General features: G+C 44.6%; 2 protein-coding genes and 1 non-coding gene across 6 annotated transcripts in view; 2 read left to right on the forward strand and 1 right to left on the reverse strand.

Moving 5' to 3' along the window:
• Positions 1–539: 539 nt before the first annotated feature.
• MRPL51 (mitochondrial ribosomal protein L51) lies at positions 540–1,699 on the reverse strand. The gene is made up of 3 exons (XM_027093230.1): positions 1,479–1,699; positions 1,284–1,394; positions 540–856 (listed from the first exon to the last, which is right to left on the reverse strand). The coding sequence occupies exons 1-3, from the start codon at positions 1,564–1,566 to the stop codon at positions 660–662; spliced, it is 396 nt and encodes a 131-aa protein (XP_026949031.1). The 5' UTR covers positions 1,567–1,699; the 3' UTR covers positions 540–659.
• Positions 1,700–1,825: 126 nt separating this feature from the next.
• Positions 1,826–14,859, forward strand: part of NCAPD2 (non-SMC condensin I complex subunit D2) — a 28,544-nt gene continuing 15,510 nt past the window's right edge. For 2 of the 4 annotated variants that reach the window (XM_027093215.1, XM_027093218.1), the window contains exons 1-6: positions 1,826–2,635; positions 3,401–3,550; positions 12,002–12,077; positions 12,356–12,414; positions 12,883–13,064; positions 13,376–13,518. In XM_027093215.1, the coding sequence (XP_026949016.1) occupies positions 3,424–3,550; positions 12,002–12,077; positions 12,356–12,414; positions 12,883–13,064; positions 13,376–13,518 (587 nt within the window). In that variant the 5' untranslated portion in view covers positions 1,826–2,635; positions 3,401–3,423. The remainder of the gene's footprint in view (positions 2,636–3,400; positions 3,551–12,001; positions 12,078–12,355; positions 12,415–12,882; positions 13,065–13,375; positions 13,519–14,859) is intronic. The other 2 variants (XM_027093216.1, XM_027093217.1) reach the window with 2 other exon arrangements.
• LOC113613038 (small nucleolar RNA U85) lies at positions 12,480–12,806 on the forward strand. The gene has a single exon (XR_003430061.1). It is a non-coding gene; the product is annotated as a small nucleolar RNA U85 (small nucleolar RNA).

Genomic DNA, 14,859 nt, shown 5'->3' on the forward strand with positions numbered 1-14,859 from the left:
ACTTTCTAAATTGTTAAACTACCCAGAGATTCTGATGATCAATCAGGCTTAGGAACCACTCAAGCAAACCACTCATATGGTACTTAATGCCTCATATTAAAGTGTACATGTGAGACTATAACTTTATACACATAACTAGAAAAGCATGGGGGGAGGATATATTACATTTTGGCTTTCCTACAGTTCTCAGCTCAGAAAAGGTACTCAATAAATATTTTTTGACAAGATTAGTGCAGAAGTATAATTCCATTTTTCTATTATACTTCATTTCAGTGCGGAAGGGTTTTAGAAAATACATTTAACATGATGGCACTGTGGAGTAGTTTAAAATTACCACTTTCAATACATGAAGGGCCAAACATCAACAGATGCCAACAATAATTTTTTAGTTTTTAAACACCATAGGTATGGCTAGACTGCAAAGGGCAAGCGGTGAAGTCCAAACCTAAGACTATAAGACTTAGGGATGAGTTCCACTTCCTAGTCGCATGAATGAGTAAAAGTAGCATCTAGAGGAAAATAAAGATGTGGATAACAGATTTCAAAGAAGTCCCATTTTATTCCTGAGTGCATACAAATCCCTTTCCTCATAAGGAAAAGTACTTTCCCTTTCTCTTGGGTGATAGATACACCTCTTCCACAGTTCCAAGCATTCTCTTCTACCGGTACTTTCCACGTCGGTTAAAGCATTTGTAGAGATAGCTGATGCGTTTGTTCAGGTTGTGCAGGTCATCAATGAACATCCGATTTCCAACCATTCTCTTCTTTCGGATACAACGCTGCAATTCATTCCCCTTCCAGCCTCGAAGCCATATGGGGCCCTTGATCAGTTCTTTGGGGTGCTTTTCAAAGTTTCCTGTGTAATGTGAAAGAAGGTATTAGTTCCAAGAGGAGAGAACCCAGCCTCCACCAGCTAAGCCTTCAACACGGTTGCATCTCCCTAGCAGCACCTAGAGACAAAACACATTACGCTAGGGTAACAAGAGCACAGGCTCTGGAGCAAGACTGCTTGGGGTTCAAATTCTGGACCTGCCATTTACTAGCTTTGGAAAAACTACTTAACCTCCCTGTGCCTCAGATTCCTCACCTGCAAAGTGAAAAGGTTATGAGGATTAAATGTGTTAATGCATGCGGGGCACACAGAACAGTGCCGAACACAACGTAAATAGCCACGTGTTTGTTCTTACTATTGAAGAAGGTACCATTTCTACACAGGTGAAAAAAGATAATCATTACGGCATAACTGCCGCTCTGAAATTCTGCACTACCGAGTCGAGTCTTACCCAGGATCCCGATGTTGTCATATACCCCGAACATGGCCCTCTTCTCGTTCCAACGATCAACCACTTTGCGGGGCGGGAGGGTGACCCTCACATGGAACAATCTGGGAACACCTAGGGATGGGGAAGAAAAGGAATGAATCTGAGCCGCTTACTTTGAAGTAGTTCTCGGGGCGTCCTTCTGCATCAGCCACTTACCCAGAGAGAAGCTTCTGCAGGCCAGCGGCACCTGGCCCCATAGGCTCCTGCCTACCACCCAAGAGAGGCTCCCTGCCATTGCTCTCATCACTCCCCTACAACAGCCCACCTCACAAGCACAGGAGGGAGGGCCAGACGTGGCCTTCAAGGAGAGAACAAGAACCGTCCCCGCCTGGCTCACAAGGATACTACGTGCACGCAGCCATCTTGGGCTTTACGCAGGCAGCTCCGGGTGAGACCCAGCCTGGCCCCGCCTTCCCCAGCCACGAGCCCCGCCCTCCAGGTTCCGTTGCAGAAGGTCTTTGACGCCCCGCCCAGCCGAGGCGCTTCCGGTCTGCCCGCCGGAAGGTTTGGAGCTCCGGAAGAGCTGAGGGACTCGTGTCGTTGCCTAGGGCCCTCCAAAGCTGAAGGTCAAACAAATTCACCCTTTCCTGTTTCCGTGGGCGTCCCTCAACTGAGCGAGAGGAAGGTCCAGAACCTGGAACCCAGAGCTTCCTTTCTCTGTGCCCCACAGCAGTTTTGCGCTGTAGCTGTTTTTATTTCCCCTATTCGACAGGGGAGGAAATCTGAGGCTGAGGGAGTGAAGTGACCTGCTGGACGTCATAAGGCAGAGGACATGGCGGAACCTGGACTAGAGCCTAAGCCTTCTAACTGCCGGCCTGAACTTGCCTCCTGTCTTGGGGGTGACGGAGTGGGTCACGGTCCCAGGGGCACGGCCACTGCCCAGCTACAAACGCGGCATCTCCAGCAGGCACCGCCAGAGCTTCCTCTCCACCGACCGCCAAAAAAGAAGACTCTTTGGGGAAAGAGGCGGCCGCGAGACTAGGGGGGGGGGGGGGGGGGGGGGAGCAGGAATCTAGGCCCCGCCCTCCTCGGGCCTTCCGGCTCCTGCGCTCTGATTGGCCGGTGTCTGCAGCGAGCGTCGCGATTGGCTCCCTTGCGGCCGTTGAGATTTGAACTGCACTTTTGTGGCTTTGCCCGCGCGGCGCCCGGCTCGGAGGCGGGGTTTTGCCTCCGCCTGGCGGGTATTGGTCGGTCTCTCTACCCACGGGAGTGCCGCGTCGCAGATTGGTGCGTCTTGTGCCCTCCTTGGTTTTTCCTTCGTTTCAGCCCTACGTCCCGAGTTGGAGGAACGGCTGGCGAAGTGCTCTTGTAAGGTGCGGTGTTGAGGGGGAGCGGGGAAGGAGAGGCCGGGAAAATCGGCCACCGGGCTGTAGGACGCGGTATTGGGCTGGGAGGTCTAGTGGGTGTGTCCTTGTGGTACGACGTGGTAGAAACAGTAAGTCTCACAGATCCGCAGTGGAATTTGGGCAAATCGCTTAACCTTTCTTAGTCTCAGTTTCCTCATCTGTAAATTGAGCTATATTACCATGCACTTCATGAGATTGGCATTTGGAGACTTAGATCAGATAGGACGTTCAAATAGCCGAATAGAACCTGGCACAGAGTAAACAAATAGTTAATATTCACGTTCTCTCATTCTGGAGACAGGAAGCCCATTAGCCCATACTGGATCACCGTTCTGACCTCAGATGAGGCAGTGTCTATATACTTAAGAAGTTTTGCCTATAAAAACAGAAATAACAATGCTAACTTAACGCATCGATATGCCACTTTACAGTTCTTTAAATACTTTAATACCCCTTGACTCATTTGATCCTGAGAAATTTGGTAAAGTAATTAGAGATCAGTAATCCTGCTTGACAGATGGAGCTCAGGGGGTTAAGTGACATGGCCAAGTGTCAGAGTCACAACTAGAATTAGATTCTAGTCCAGGCTTAATCTCACACGCTCTAAGATAATATTATTAGCTTGATGTAAGACTAAAAAGTGTTATGTATTGGAGGAGGGGAATAATAGAGCCAGATTAAAAAGACGACCCTTAGATACAGACCCTGATGTGTTTGCTGTTTGGCTTCTAGCCCTGTGAGCCACTGGGGGAAAGATGTCTCCCCAACTGTATGAGTTCCATCTGCCCTTATCCCCAGAGGAGTTGTTGAAAAGTGGAGGGGTGAATCAGTATGTCGTGCAAGAGGTACTGTCCATCAGACATCTTCCATCGCACCTTAAAGGTAAGACTCCGTAGCTGCCACTGTGCCTAGCACTTCAGAACAACCACCCACATGTGATTATATTGTGTCTGTCTGTTCCACTACACCACTAAGCTCCATGGGGGCACGGAACATGTCTTTCCTATTCCTTACTGTTTTCTCCCTAGCGTTGCATTACACGAAGAGTATGTTCATTGACCATCTTCTCTAGGTTATTCAATAAACAGTCTTGGTGTGTATGGTTAGTCTTTGGGGAGAATTTTATTTTAGATCCTGACTTCTTACCATATGCCAAAATAAAGTACTGGTGGTTTTAAGAGTTGTAGGAGAAGATAGCTCCTAGAATGTCTGGGACTTGACCTGACCTGTTTCAGGTAATACTTTTTTAGAGTCTAGATCACATTTCCAAGAGTGCAATAATGGAAAAAAGCATATGTGCACAGTTGCAACACTGTACAATATATGTACAGTGCAGTTGCCCATTGAAACCTAGAGATGACCGAGAACAATTCATGCATTATCAACAAGACCCCATCCATAATGTCACTGTACTTCTTGGAAGGGTCTTGTGTCAGTTAGATTGCTTTGGAGAGTTATAGAGAGTAGAGATTAAGGCTGTGGAGCCAGGCTGCCCGGATTTGAATCCTGCCTCCACTACTCTGACCTTGGACAGTTACTGATTCTCTCTGTGCCTTGGTTTCCTCATCTGGATAGTAACCTACTTTGTTTGTTATCTCCTACAACAAGTAAGTTTCATTAATTATCAGGCACTTTGATAATATAATTTCAGCTTGTTTCTTCTTGGCCTTCCCATCATTGTTGCCAGATGACAGCTCCTTGCTCTGATGTGCAGAAGTAGAAGAAGGGATTTTTCTATCTTGTGCTTTTTCTTCTTTCTTGTTTTAAAACTACCAGAAGTCTTATAACAGACTTAGCCAGAATTGGATCAGGTGCCTATTTCCCTAACTACTGGTAGGGGAAATGGAATTATCCAGATTGGCTAAATTGATCAAGATCATTACCTAGGCTTCCCTAAACCCGAACATATCACCATTTGGTAAGCAAGGAAGAGAACAGAGTGTGGAGTTGACTGATGGGTGTCCACAGAGAGACCATTCTCTCCATATTGTGTGGATCTGTGCATCGCCAATGGCACAAGCTGCACACTCTAGCAAACTGTTCTTCAGCTGTTATTATGCATCGCTTTGTTACATGAGTGCTCGTTCCTTTTAAGAGTCCTTTTTAGGGCTTCCCTGGTGGCGCAGTGGTTGGGAGTCCGCCTGCCGATGCAGGGGACACGGGTTCGTGCCCCGGTCTGGGAGGATCCCATGTGCCACGGAGCGGCTGGGCCCGTGAGCCGTGGCCGCTGGGCCTGTGCGTCCGGAGCCTGTGCTCCGCGACGGGAGAGGCCACAGCAGTGAGAGGCCCGCATACCGCAAAAAAAAAAAGAGTCCTTTTTATAACAATTGCATTGCTTTTGGTATTTAGAACCCTAAATACAAGTTCTACTATAAATACACAAGATCAGGTCATTTACTTTGTTCAAGTATTTACTGGTGTTATGCTATGTGCCAGGCAGTGTTCTAGGCACTGGGGATACAACAGTAAATAAAGCAGCCAAGGTGACAAAGTTCTTTCTCTCAAGGCTTTCAACAAGTAATAAATAAATATGGAGTATGTCAGATGGTTGTAAATGCCAAGGAGAAAAATAAAGCAAGATAAAAAAGATTACGGTGAGCCAGGTTATGGACGAGCATTTTATGTTGGATGATCAGAGAAGGCTTGCTGATAGATGACATATGAGCAGAGACCATACAAGTGAGGAAGTTACCTATGCAGATTCTCAAGGAAGGGCATTGTAAGCAGACAGGAAAGCCAGTGCTGAGGCCCTGAGGTGGGGAAGTGTCAATGTGGTTGGAGGGGAGAACTCTAGGAAAAGAGAGGTCAGGTGGGAAGTGGTACAGATTATTCTAGAGTCTTGCTCTTCAGAGTGGTCTTCAGACCAGGAGCGTTAATTAGTATCATGATTTAGGAGCTTATTAGAAATGCAGGAGGAAGACCTATCCTCAAACTACTGAATCAGAAATCCATTTCTTAAGAAGATCCCCAGGTAATTTGTATGTACATTTCAGTTGGAGAAGCACTGATCTAGGGTGTTGTGGGTCATGGTAAAGACTTTAGCTTCAGAGAGAGTGAGCTTGAAAGCCATTGTGTTTTGAGCACAGGAGTGACATGGTCTGACATTTAAAAAGTATATCTGCTGTGTTGAGCAGGGACTGTAAGGGGGAAGGGAAGAAGCAGGGGACTAATTAAGAGGCTAATATAATAATACCAGGCAGCTTACCTGGGGTGATAGCGGTGGAGGTGATCATAAAAGGTTAGATCCTGAGTGAATTTTGAAAGTAGAGCCAACAGGATTGTTGATGGACTGGATTGGACTTACAGGGTTCAAGAAAGAAGAATTGAGGATGATTATAAATAAGGCTTTTTGACTTGAGCAACTAGAAGAATGGAGTTGTCATTTACTGAGATGGGTAGAGTATGAGAGGAGCACGTTTAGACTGTTGGTTATATGATTGTGGAGTTCAGGGGAGAGGTTCCAGCTAACGATACACATTTGGGATTTAATATTCAGCATGTAGAGAGTGTTTAAAGCTGTGAGATTGGAGTAAGTATTGATGGAGAAGAAAAGCAGTTTCAAGACATAAGACCTAAGACAGTCCAACATTTAGAGGCTGGGAAAATGAGAGAGAACCAGTAGAAGAAACTAAGGACTAGTTGTTGAGGCAGAAAGTGAGCAAAGACGCTAAATTAAGAGAAGTTTCAAAAGGGAAAGGAGAGATCAGCTACACATTTAATTGCTGGACTTAGCAATGTGGCAATGGCTGGTAACCTTGAACACTATTTCAGAGCCGTGGGAATGAAGCCTGATTGGAATAGTTTATGAGAAAATGGGAAGAGAGAGGTTAGAGATGATGAGTTTAGATAACCCTTTCTTGTTGTTTTGCTTTAAGGAGTAGCAGAGAAATAGGGCGTAGCTGGAGGGGGAGGCAGAGTCAAGGAAGGACTTTTTTTTTTTTTAAGATGGGCAACATCACATGTGTATGTGCTGAATGGGAATAATCAGAGAGGGGGAAAGCTGACGCTCCAGAGGGAGAGTGAATGAGTGTTGGGAGCAGTATCCTTTAAGGAGTCAGAGTAAGCGATCTGGTGCTGGGGGAGGAGGTGGGTTATTAGAGCATGGACACTTTATCCACAGCAGCAAAAAAAAAGGCAGAGCTTAGGGCACAGGTGCAGGTCGTGCTGATAAATACAGACCTTGGCGCAGTTGGAGTTTCTCTTCTGTCTGATTCAGTTTTCTCAGTGAGATAGGAAGTGACGCCTTTAACTGAAGGGGAGTTGGGGGAAAATGATCTTGATGTTATGAACAGAGGAAAGGTGTGAAATAATTGCCTAGAAGAAAGCAAATAGGCCTGGGAACTTGTTATAGGCTTACTAAGAAATACTAAGGGCCTACTTGAGGTCATAAAGTGAGAATAGTTGGTATGGTTTTATGTTTTTTTGAGCCACTTTTATTTGTGTAGTTACATGAATGGAGTAATCAGTCAGTGGGATATAATCCAGATTTACAAGGGGAGTAAATGTGTTAATAATTAGTGGAAAAAATTAGAAATATCATAATGTCTAATGATAGAGGAACAGTAAGTTAATTGAGGTACATTCAGTGGAATGTTATGCAGTCATTAAAGACAAAGGTTTTTTTAATATCCTTATTGTAATATTAAGTTTTAAAAAACGGAACAGAGAGTTGAATATGTGACATGACCTCAACAATAGAAATAGTATGCATAGAAAATAAACTGAAAAAAATTAGCCAGATGTTAACAGTGTTTATTTCTTTCTCATTTTCATTTTACCGTATTTTCCAGATTACAGAAGGAGGTTTGTAAGAGTGGGAGATAGCTTTCAAGTACTGAGTTACATTATGTGCTAAGTATTGTCCTGACTGTTTCATGTGGATTATCTCACTTAATCTTTACCAAAAAGTTCTGAAAAGCCCTATGAGGTATGATCTGTTATTATTCCCAGTTTACAAAAGAGGAAACTGAGACTTGGTAAGCTAAGTAGCTTAGCCTAGTAAATGTTCAAGCCACATGTAAACCTAAGCAGGGTGACTGGACTAGATCAGCAGGTGATGCTTCGGAGAAGTAAAGAGGGATGGGAATGGAGAGAATCATTGGATGTAATAAAAAATAGGTAATGGGTAATCTTTGAGAGAATAGCTGTTAGATTGGTAAATCTCAGAAACTAGGTTTCAGGGAATTGAGAAAGATTACACAAAATTTTAAAGGGATATGAGAGCAAAGTCATAAATGAAAGGCACTGATCGTTTTTGGTTTGTTTGTTTTAAAGAAGTAGGGGCCTAAGCACATTGTCAGGAAAAGAGCATTCCCTAGAGAGGATGAAGCCAGAGGTGAAAGAAAGGAGACAAGTCTTTGGGGCAGTGAGACAGCTTAGCTTCAGAACAGAAAATCTTTTCACTTGAGACTGAAGCAAAGAATGGGAAGGTGTTGGCAGAATGACTTGTTGACAGAGAGGCAGGATTACATGAGGGAGCTTTGGGTCTCATTCTTTTTGGTAAAGTAGAAAGCAGTCATCTGCTAAAAGAAGAGAGGCAAAGCATAAGAAGAGGTATAAAGAAAGGGGGGAACATGCTATGGGTATAGCGCTAGGGAGTCAATAGGAATTGGAGAAATAAAATAGTTTGTTAAGCATCGCAGAGGACCAGGTTGTAGTTGGACAGCATAACACTGCAATATGATGAATCAGGTCAGTGAGCCAGCAGTGATAATGTAGTACAAGGTTCAAGCTTGCTTTCTAGGCAAACCCATTTCTTACTGCAGAAAAGAAGAATTTGGTGGAATTCTTTCCCTCCACATCCACAGAAAGAACTAGATATACACCTTGGTTCAAAAGTTAACTCCCGGGATTTCCCTGGTGGCGCAGTGGTTAAGAATCCACCTGACAATGCAGGCGACACAGGTTCGAGCCCTGGTCCGGGAAGATCCCACATGCCGCGGAGCAACTAAGCCTGTGCATCACAACTACTGAGCCTGCGCTCTAGAGGCCACACATCACAACTACTGAAGCCCCCCTGCCCTAGAGCTCACGCACCGCAACTACTGAGCCCATGCACCACAACTACTGAAGCCCACGCACTCTAGGACCCATGTACCACAACTACTGAGCCTGCATGCTGCAGTTACTGAGCCCACGTGCTACAGCTACTGAGCCCATGCTCCTAGAGCCTCTGCTCCACAACAAGAGAAGCCAACAATGAGGAGCCCGCATACCACAATGAAGAGTGGCCCCCACTCACTGCAGTTAGAAAAAGCCCACACGCAGCAACAAAGACCCAACGCAGCCAGGAAAAAAAAAAAATTAACTCCCATACTGCCTTGCTACTCTTGCATGTTGTAAGTCATAATTAGGTGCTACTCCCTTTTTTTTTTTTTTTTTTTTTTTTCTTTTTGCGGTACACGGGCCTCTCACTGCTCTGGCCTCTCCTGTTGCAGAGCACAGGCTCCGGACGTGCAGGCTGAGTGGCCATGGCTCACGGGCCCAGCCGCTCCGCGGCATGTGGGATCTTCCCGGACCGGGGCACGAACCCGTTTCCCCTGCATCAGCAGGCGGATTCTCAACCACTGCGCCACCAGGGAAGCTCTGCTACTCCCTTTTATACTGAAGTTTTTATATAGAAGCAGTACAGTGAAGATGAAAAGAGCACTGAGTTTGAGAGTCAAAAGATGCTGGGTTTTCAGGGAGTTCCCTGGTGGCCTAGTGGTTAGGATTTCAGGCTTTCACTGCTGTGGCCCAGGTTCAGTCCCTGGTCGGGGAACTGCAGCCCCCCCCAAAAAAAACAAATGCTGGATTTTTTAAATGTAACAGAAATACAGATGTCCCCCAGCTTATGATGGTTCAACTTATGATTTTTCAGCTTTATGATGGTGCAAAAGCAATATGTATTCAGTAGAAACCATGTTTCGAATGTTGAATTTTTATCTCTTCCTGGGTTAGCAGCATGTAGTAGGATACTCTTCTCATGATGCTGGGCAGCAAGCGCAGCTCCCAACCCACACACTTAGAGCCATCCTGTACCCAGACAGCCATTCTGCTTTTCACTTTCAGTACAGTGTTCAATAAATTACGAGAAATATTCAACACTTTATTATAAAATGGGCTTTGTAGTAGATGATTTTGCTCAACTGTAGGCTAATGTATGCTTAAGGTAGGCTAGGCTAAGCTATGATATTCAGTGGGTTAGGTGTATTAAATTTTTGAGTTACAGTGTTTTCAACTTACAGGGGATTTTTCAAGATGTAACCCCATCATAAATCAAGGAAAATCTGTGGTAACATGAACCTAAGTGTGTTACAGATGTTTGACCTAATCGCACTAAAGGATTGCAGGAGAACATAACTAACAAGCAACCAGGAGACCCAGTATTTTGGGTCTTTTGTTTGGCTGCGCTGTGTGGCATGCGGCGTCTTGCCCAACCAGGGATCGAACCCGTGCACCCTGCGGCGGAAGTGCGGAGTCTTAACCACTGGACTGCCAGGGAAGTCCAGCATTTTGACTGTAAACTCTGTATGAAAGAACTTTACACGATTAGCATAAGGTAGTTAGTAAATTTATTTTTTAAAGGGGTGTGGGTTAGCAATTCTGAAACTGTATTATGTGTATACTAGGATCAAGCAAATATATAAGTGAATTTATGTTTTTAATATATACACAGATAAAAATATAGGGGTGTGTGCATTTATACCTACATATATGTATATCCTGCTTTTCTCTACTGACAGGGCCTAAAAGCTCCAACAGCAGTGATTTTAACTAGGGCCTAGAACTTGGTTTCTACATACCATTCTCTCATAAAAGAAACCGGACTCCAGTGAGAATGGTTGATTCCAGGACTGAGCCAAGGAAGGTACAAGACGAGCCTGGAACATCTTGTGGTACAAGAAAGTAAGAGAACAAGAGTGAAGGGAGCATGTCAGAGACACAGGCCAAGTTGAAGGAGCTCCCAGTGGTCAAGTATGGGACAGTCTGAGCAACAAAATTAATAATAAGAAGAATGATTAAAACACAGAATAAAAGAAACGTTCATGAGCCCATTCTGTTATAAACAAATAATTGGATACATAAATGAAGGGAAAGTAACAGCTCATCTTAGCCTGGCATTCCCATTAAGTAAGCATAAAAGGAATGATAGAAACAGACAAATCACCATTTAGTAAAAGTAATAATTGTGGCAGGCAAGAATCATCCATAGATGCTTAAATAAGTGGGCAGAATGTGGTGAGAAACAGGATTTTCAAAGTATCTCCCCACAAGATACTTACTGGTTGCAAAGGGGAAAATAGTAACTTTGTAGCGGAGACGCCCAGGCAAACACTACCAACTGATCAAAGTTAATATCGCTATAGTAATAAGACATTGACATCACCTCCTTCTGGGTTTGATGCATCTGGAAGGACCCATCCTCCCTTTCTCAGTGATCTAGCCAAAAGTGCATGACCTCAATCTAATCATGAGAAAATAGCAGACAAACCCAAAGTGAGGAACATTCTACAGAATAACTGGCAAATACACTTCAAGTGTCAAGATCATGAAAGACAAAGATTGGAGGAGACTAAGGAGGTATGACAAATCAATGCATTGTGGTATCCTAGGTTGGCTCCTGGTCTGGGAAAAGGACAAAAATAGAACAGCTGGCAAAATTCAAGTAAGATCTGTAGATTAGTTAATAACATTGAATTAATGTTCATTTCTTGGTTTAGAATAGATCCTTGTACTATGGTTATATAAGATGTTACCATTATCTGGGTGAAAAATACAAGAACTCTGTACTGTTTTTGCTACTTTTGTAATTTCAAAATTGGAAAAAAAAAGATCCTGAGTTTATGTTCATTACTCAGTTGGACAAGTCACATAATTTATTTTCCCATAAAATAGGCACAGTACTGTTTGCTTCATCTAGTTCAGAGATGTGGTAATAAAACTCAAGTAAGGCTTTAATTGTAAAACAGGACAAAGTGTCAGATGTTATAATACTAGATTACATTGAAATGAAGTGTCTACTTTTGTGATTCTACCAAGAAAAGCAATTAACTCCATTTTCTGCCATGAGTAGAACTTACCAAAAAGGCCTGTCCCCGGGCTTCCCTGGTGGCGCAGTGGTTGAGAGTCCGCCTGCCGATGCAGGGGACATGGGTTCATGCCCCGGTCCGGGAGGATCCCACATGCCGTGGAGCGGCTGGGCCCGTGAGCCATGGCCGCTGGGCCTGCGCGTCCGGAGCCTGTGCTCCGCAACGGGAGAGGCCACAGCAGTGAGAGGCCCGCGTACAGCAAAAAAAAAAAAAAAAAAAAGGCCTGTCCCTCTGTATTGATCAGTTTCTTTCATCTTTATAGCATTTCAGGCTGCCTTTCGAGCTCAGGGGCCCCTGGCTATGCTGGAGCATTTTGATACCATCTACAGCATTCTGCAGTAAGTACCCTCTGATACTTTAAAAAGAACTGGTGGCTCTTTGCCCTAACTTTGCATGTTAGTCCTGAAATTCCAATTTATAGTTCACTGATAAATGGTTCTGGGTGCTGACATTTCTACTCATGAGCATTTACCCCAGCTTGCCACCATATTTATTCAGTCGAGTAGTTCCACGTGTTTTTTTGTTTTAAGTATTAGATTCCTCAGGTTTGATCTGATCTATTAGAATGGGCTCTGCAGGTTCCTGTCTCACCCCCCGCACTTTCTTTCCCTCATAGTCACTTTCGAAGTATAGACCCTGGCCTCAAGGAAGATACTCTGGAATTCCTGATAAAAGGTGTTTATGGGTCGGGGGTGGGGGATGGAAGGTGTGTGTTGCTGTTTGTTTGTTTACTGTTTCCTGCCACATGATGATATCAAGGCTGTGGTGATTCAGTTGGTTTGGCTAAGCCCAGGGACCTCTGACCTATAGGTCTGTAATCTTGGTGGGCAATACAGAGTTATGTGTGTTCACTGTAAGGGCAGACCAACAATAAATTCTTCCCACTCTTGAACTGCCTCTCTTCAATAGAGGCAGTTCTTCCTGTTGCCAGAGAGAAATTGGGGTAACTGGAGTGAGAGAGTAGGGATAGGGCATGTTCAGGATATCAGGGTCAGGGGTCCCAGAGGACTTAGCTTGTGTTGTAGCCACTGAGAGATGAAACACAGATCTTTGGTAATCTGATGGCTGCAAGTGCTAGGGGTTTTGAAGTTGGGTTGTATGAGGAAAGTGAATGAAACTGACTCCAGATCCTGCCCCTCGCAGTGGTATCTCGCCACACCCAGGAACTTCCCGCCATCTTGGATGATGCAACTTTGAGTGGGTCCGATAGAAGCGCACACCTAAATGCCCTCAAGATGAACTGCTATGCTCTGATATGCCTCTTGGAATCCTTTGAGACCATGGCCAGCCAGAAAAGCCTCATGGACCTGGCCCTTGGTGGGAAGGTAATTTGTTGTTCCTGGCTTACTTAATATGGGATCTGGGGAGATACGGGAATTGGTGGGAAAGATGGAATTCAGTGATTCTGAGAATCTTTTCCTTTCTGCCCTTGACCCATGTTTAAGGTTTATGAGGAGGTACTCAAAAGTATCACAATGTATCTTTTGCTGACAAGCAGCTCTTTTATATTTTGGAACTTGTAATACTTCCGTCTTACCTTCTACCTTGTCTCAATACTGGATAGTTTGGGCACTCAGACTAGCAGATCATGATCCTTTCAGCTTCCTTATTTTTTCTTAAGTATATCCTTTTTTAGGGTAGGAAAGCCCGGGCCAAGGCAACCCATGGCTTTGACTGGGAAGAAGAGAGGCAACCGATTCTTCAGCTTTTAACACAGCTGCTCCAGTTGGACATCCGTCACCTGTGGAGTCACTCAGTAATCGAAGAGGAGTTTGTCAGGTGGGTAGTTGATTGCTATAGGTGATATTGGCTGTGAGAAATGAGGGCTCTGTTGCTAGATATGCTCTATATATATATATATATATATTTACGTGTGTATGTATGTATGAATGAACGACTGCGTTGGGTCTTTGTTGCTGTGCGCGGGCTTTCTTCAGTTGCGGCGAGCAGGGGCTACTCTTCGTTGCGGTGCATGGGCTTCTCATTGTGGTGGCTTCTCTTGCTGCGGAGCACGGGCTCTAGGCATATGGGCTTCAGTAGTTCTGGTGTGTGGGCTCTGTAGTTGTAGTGCGTGGGCTCTAGAACGCAGGCTCAGTAGTTGTGGCACACGGGCTTAGTTGCTCCGCAGCATGTGCGATCTTCCCGGACCAGGGATCGAACCCGTGTCCCCTTCATTGGCAGGTGGATTCTTAACCACTGCACCACTGGGGAAGCCCTAGATATGCTTTTTGTTTTGCTTTGTTGTTTTTCAATTTTTTAACTTTTTATTTTGAGATAATCTCAGATTTACAGAAAAGTTGCAAGAATAGTACAAAGAATCCTCTATACCCTTCAGACTCCTCAAATGTTAACATTTTACCACATTTGCTTTACTAGATATGCCTTTTAAATACTTCATTTCATCCCTCAGTTCTGTCTGTAATACACAGAAGTATTCCCATTACGTTGAATTGTTCAGAAGTAGATAATGAAGATTAGAAACTGCGTTGAATTTCTCATCTTTAATGCCATTTATTCATTCATGAAACAGTATTTACTGAGAATCTCCTAGGTGCATGGCTGGTGTCATTAAAGTCACTGAAAACCAGCGTTTCTGCCCTCTTAGAGTTTATATTTTAGATCAGAAGACAATTTTTTAAATAAGTAAAAATATATAGTACGTCTTATAGTTTATTACTGTGGAGAAAGATAGTGGAGGGAGTGGGAAGTTTGATGGGAAAGTGTTGTAATCTTTATCAGCTGTTCTAGCAAGACCTCTTTGAGATGGTGATATTTGAGCAAAGCCCTCGAAGTAATGAGAGCCATGAGGATATTTGGAGGGAGAGCAAGGGCAAGGGCAGGAAACAGCAAGGACAAGGGAGGGAGTGTGTTGAGCACATATAAGTAATAGCGCTGAGGCCAGAGCTGGCAGCTGAGACAGGGTGAGGGGTAGGCTGTGAGGTCGGGGCAACAGGGAGCCAATTGCAGATCCTCATAGGCCGTCACGGTTTGGCATTTATCAGAGTGAGATGGGGCCCCTCGGGTTCCAAGCAGGGCAGTGAGGTGGTCTGGCTTGTCTTCAACAAGGTCATCCTGGCTGTTGTGTTGAAACAGACTCTGGAGGGAAGGGAGGAAAGCGGG

This window comes from Aethalodelphis obliquidens, unplaced genomic scaffold (genome assembly GCF_003676395.1).
Source record: "Aethalodelphis obliquidens isolate GAN/ISIS:26980383/991018 unplaced genomic scaffold, ASM367639v1 scaffold83, whole genome shotgun sequence".
Taxonomy (NCBI): Eukaryota; Metazoa; Chordata; class Mammalia; order Artiodactyla; family Delphinidae; genus Aethalodelphis; species Aethalodelphis obliquidens.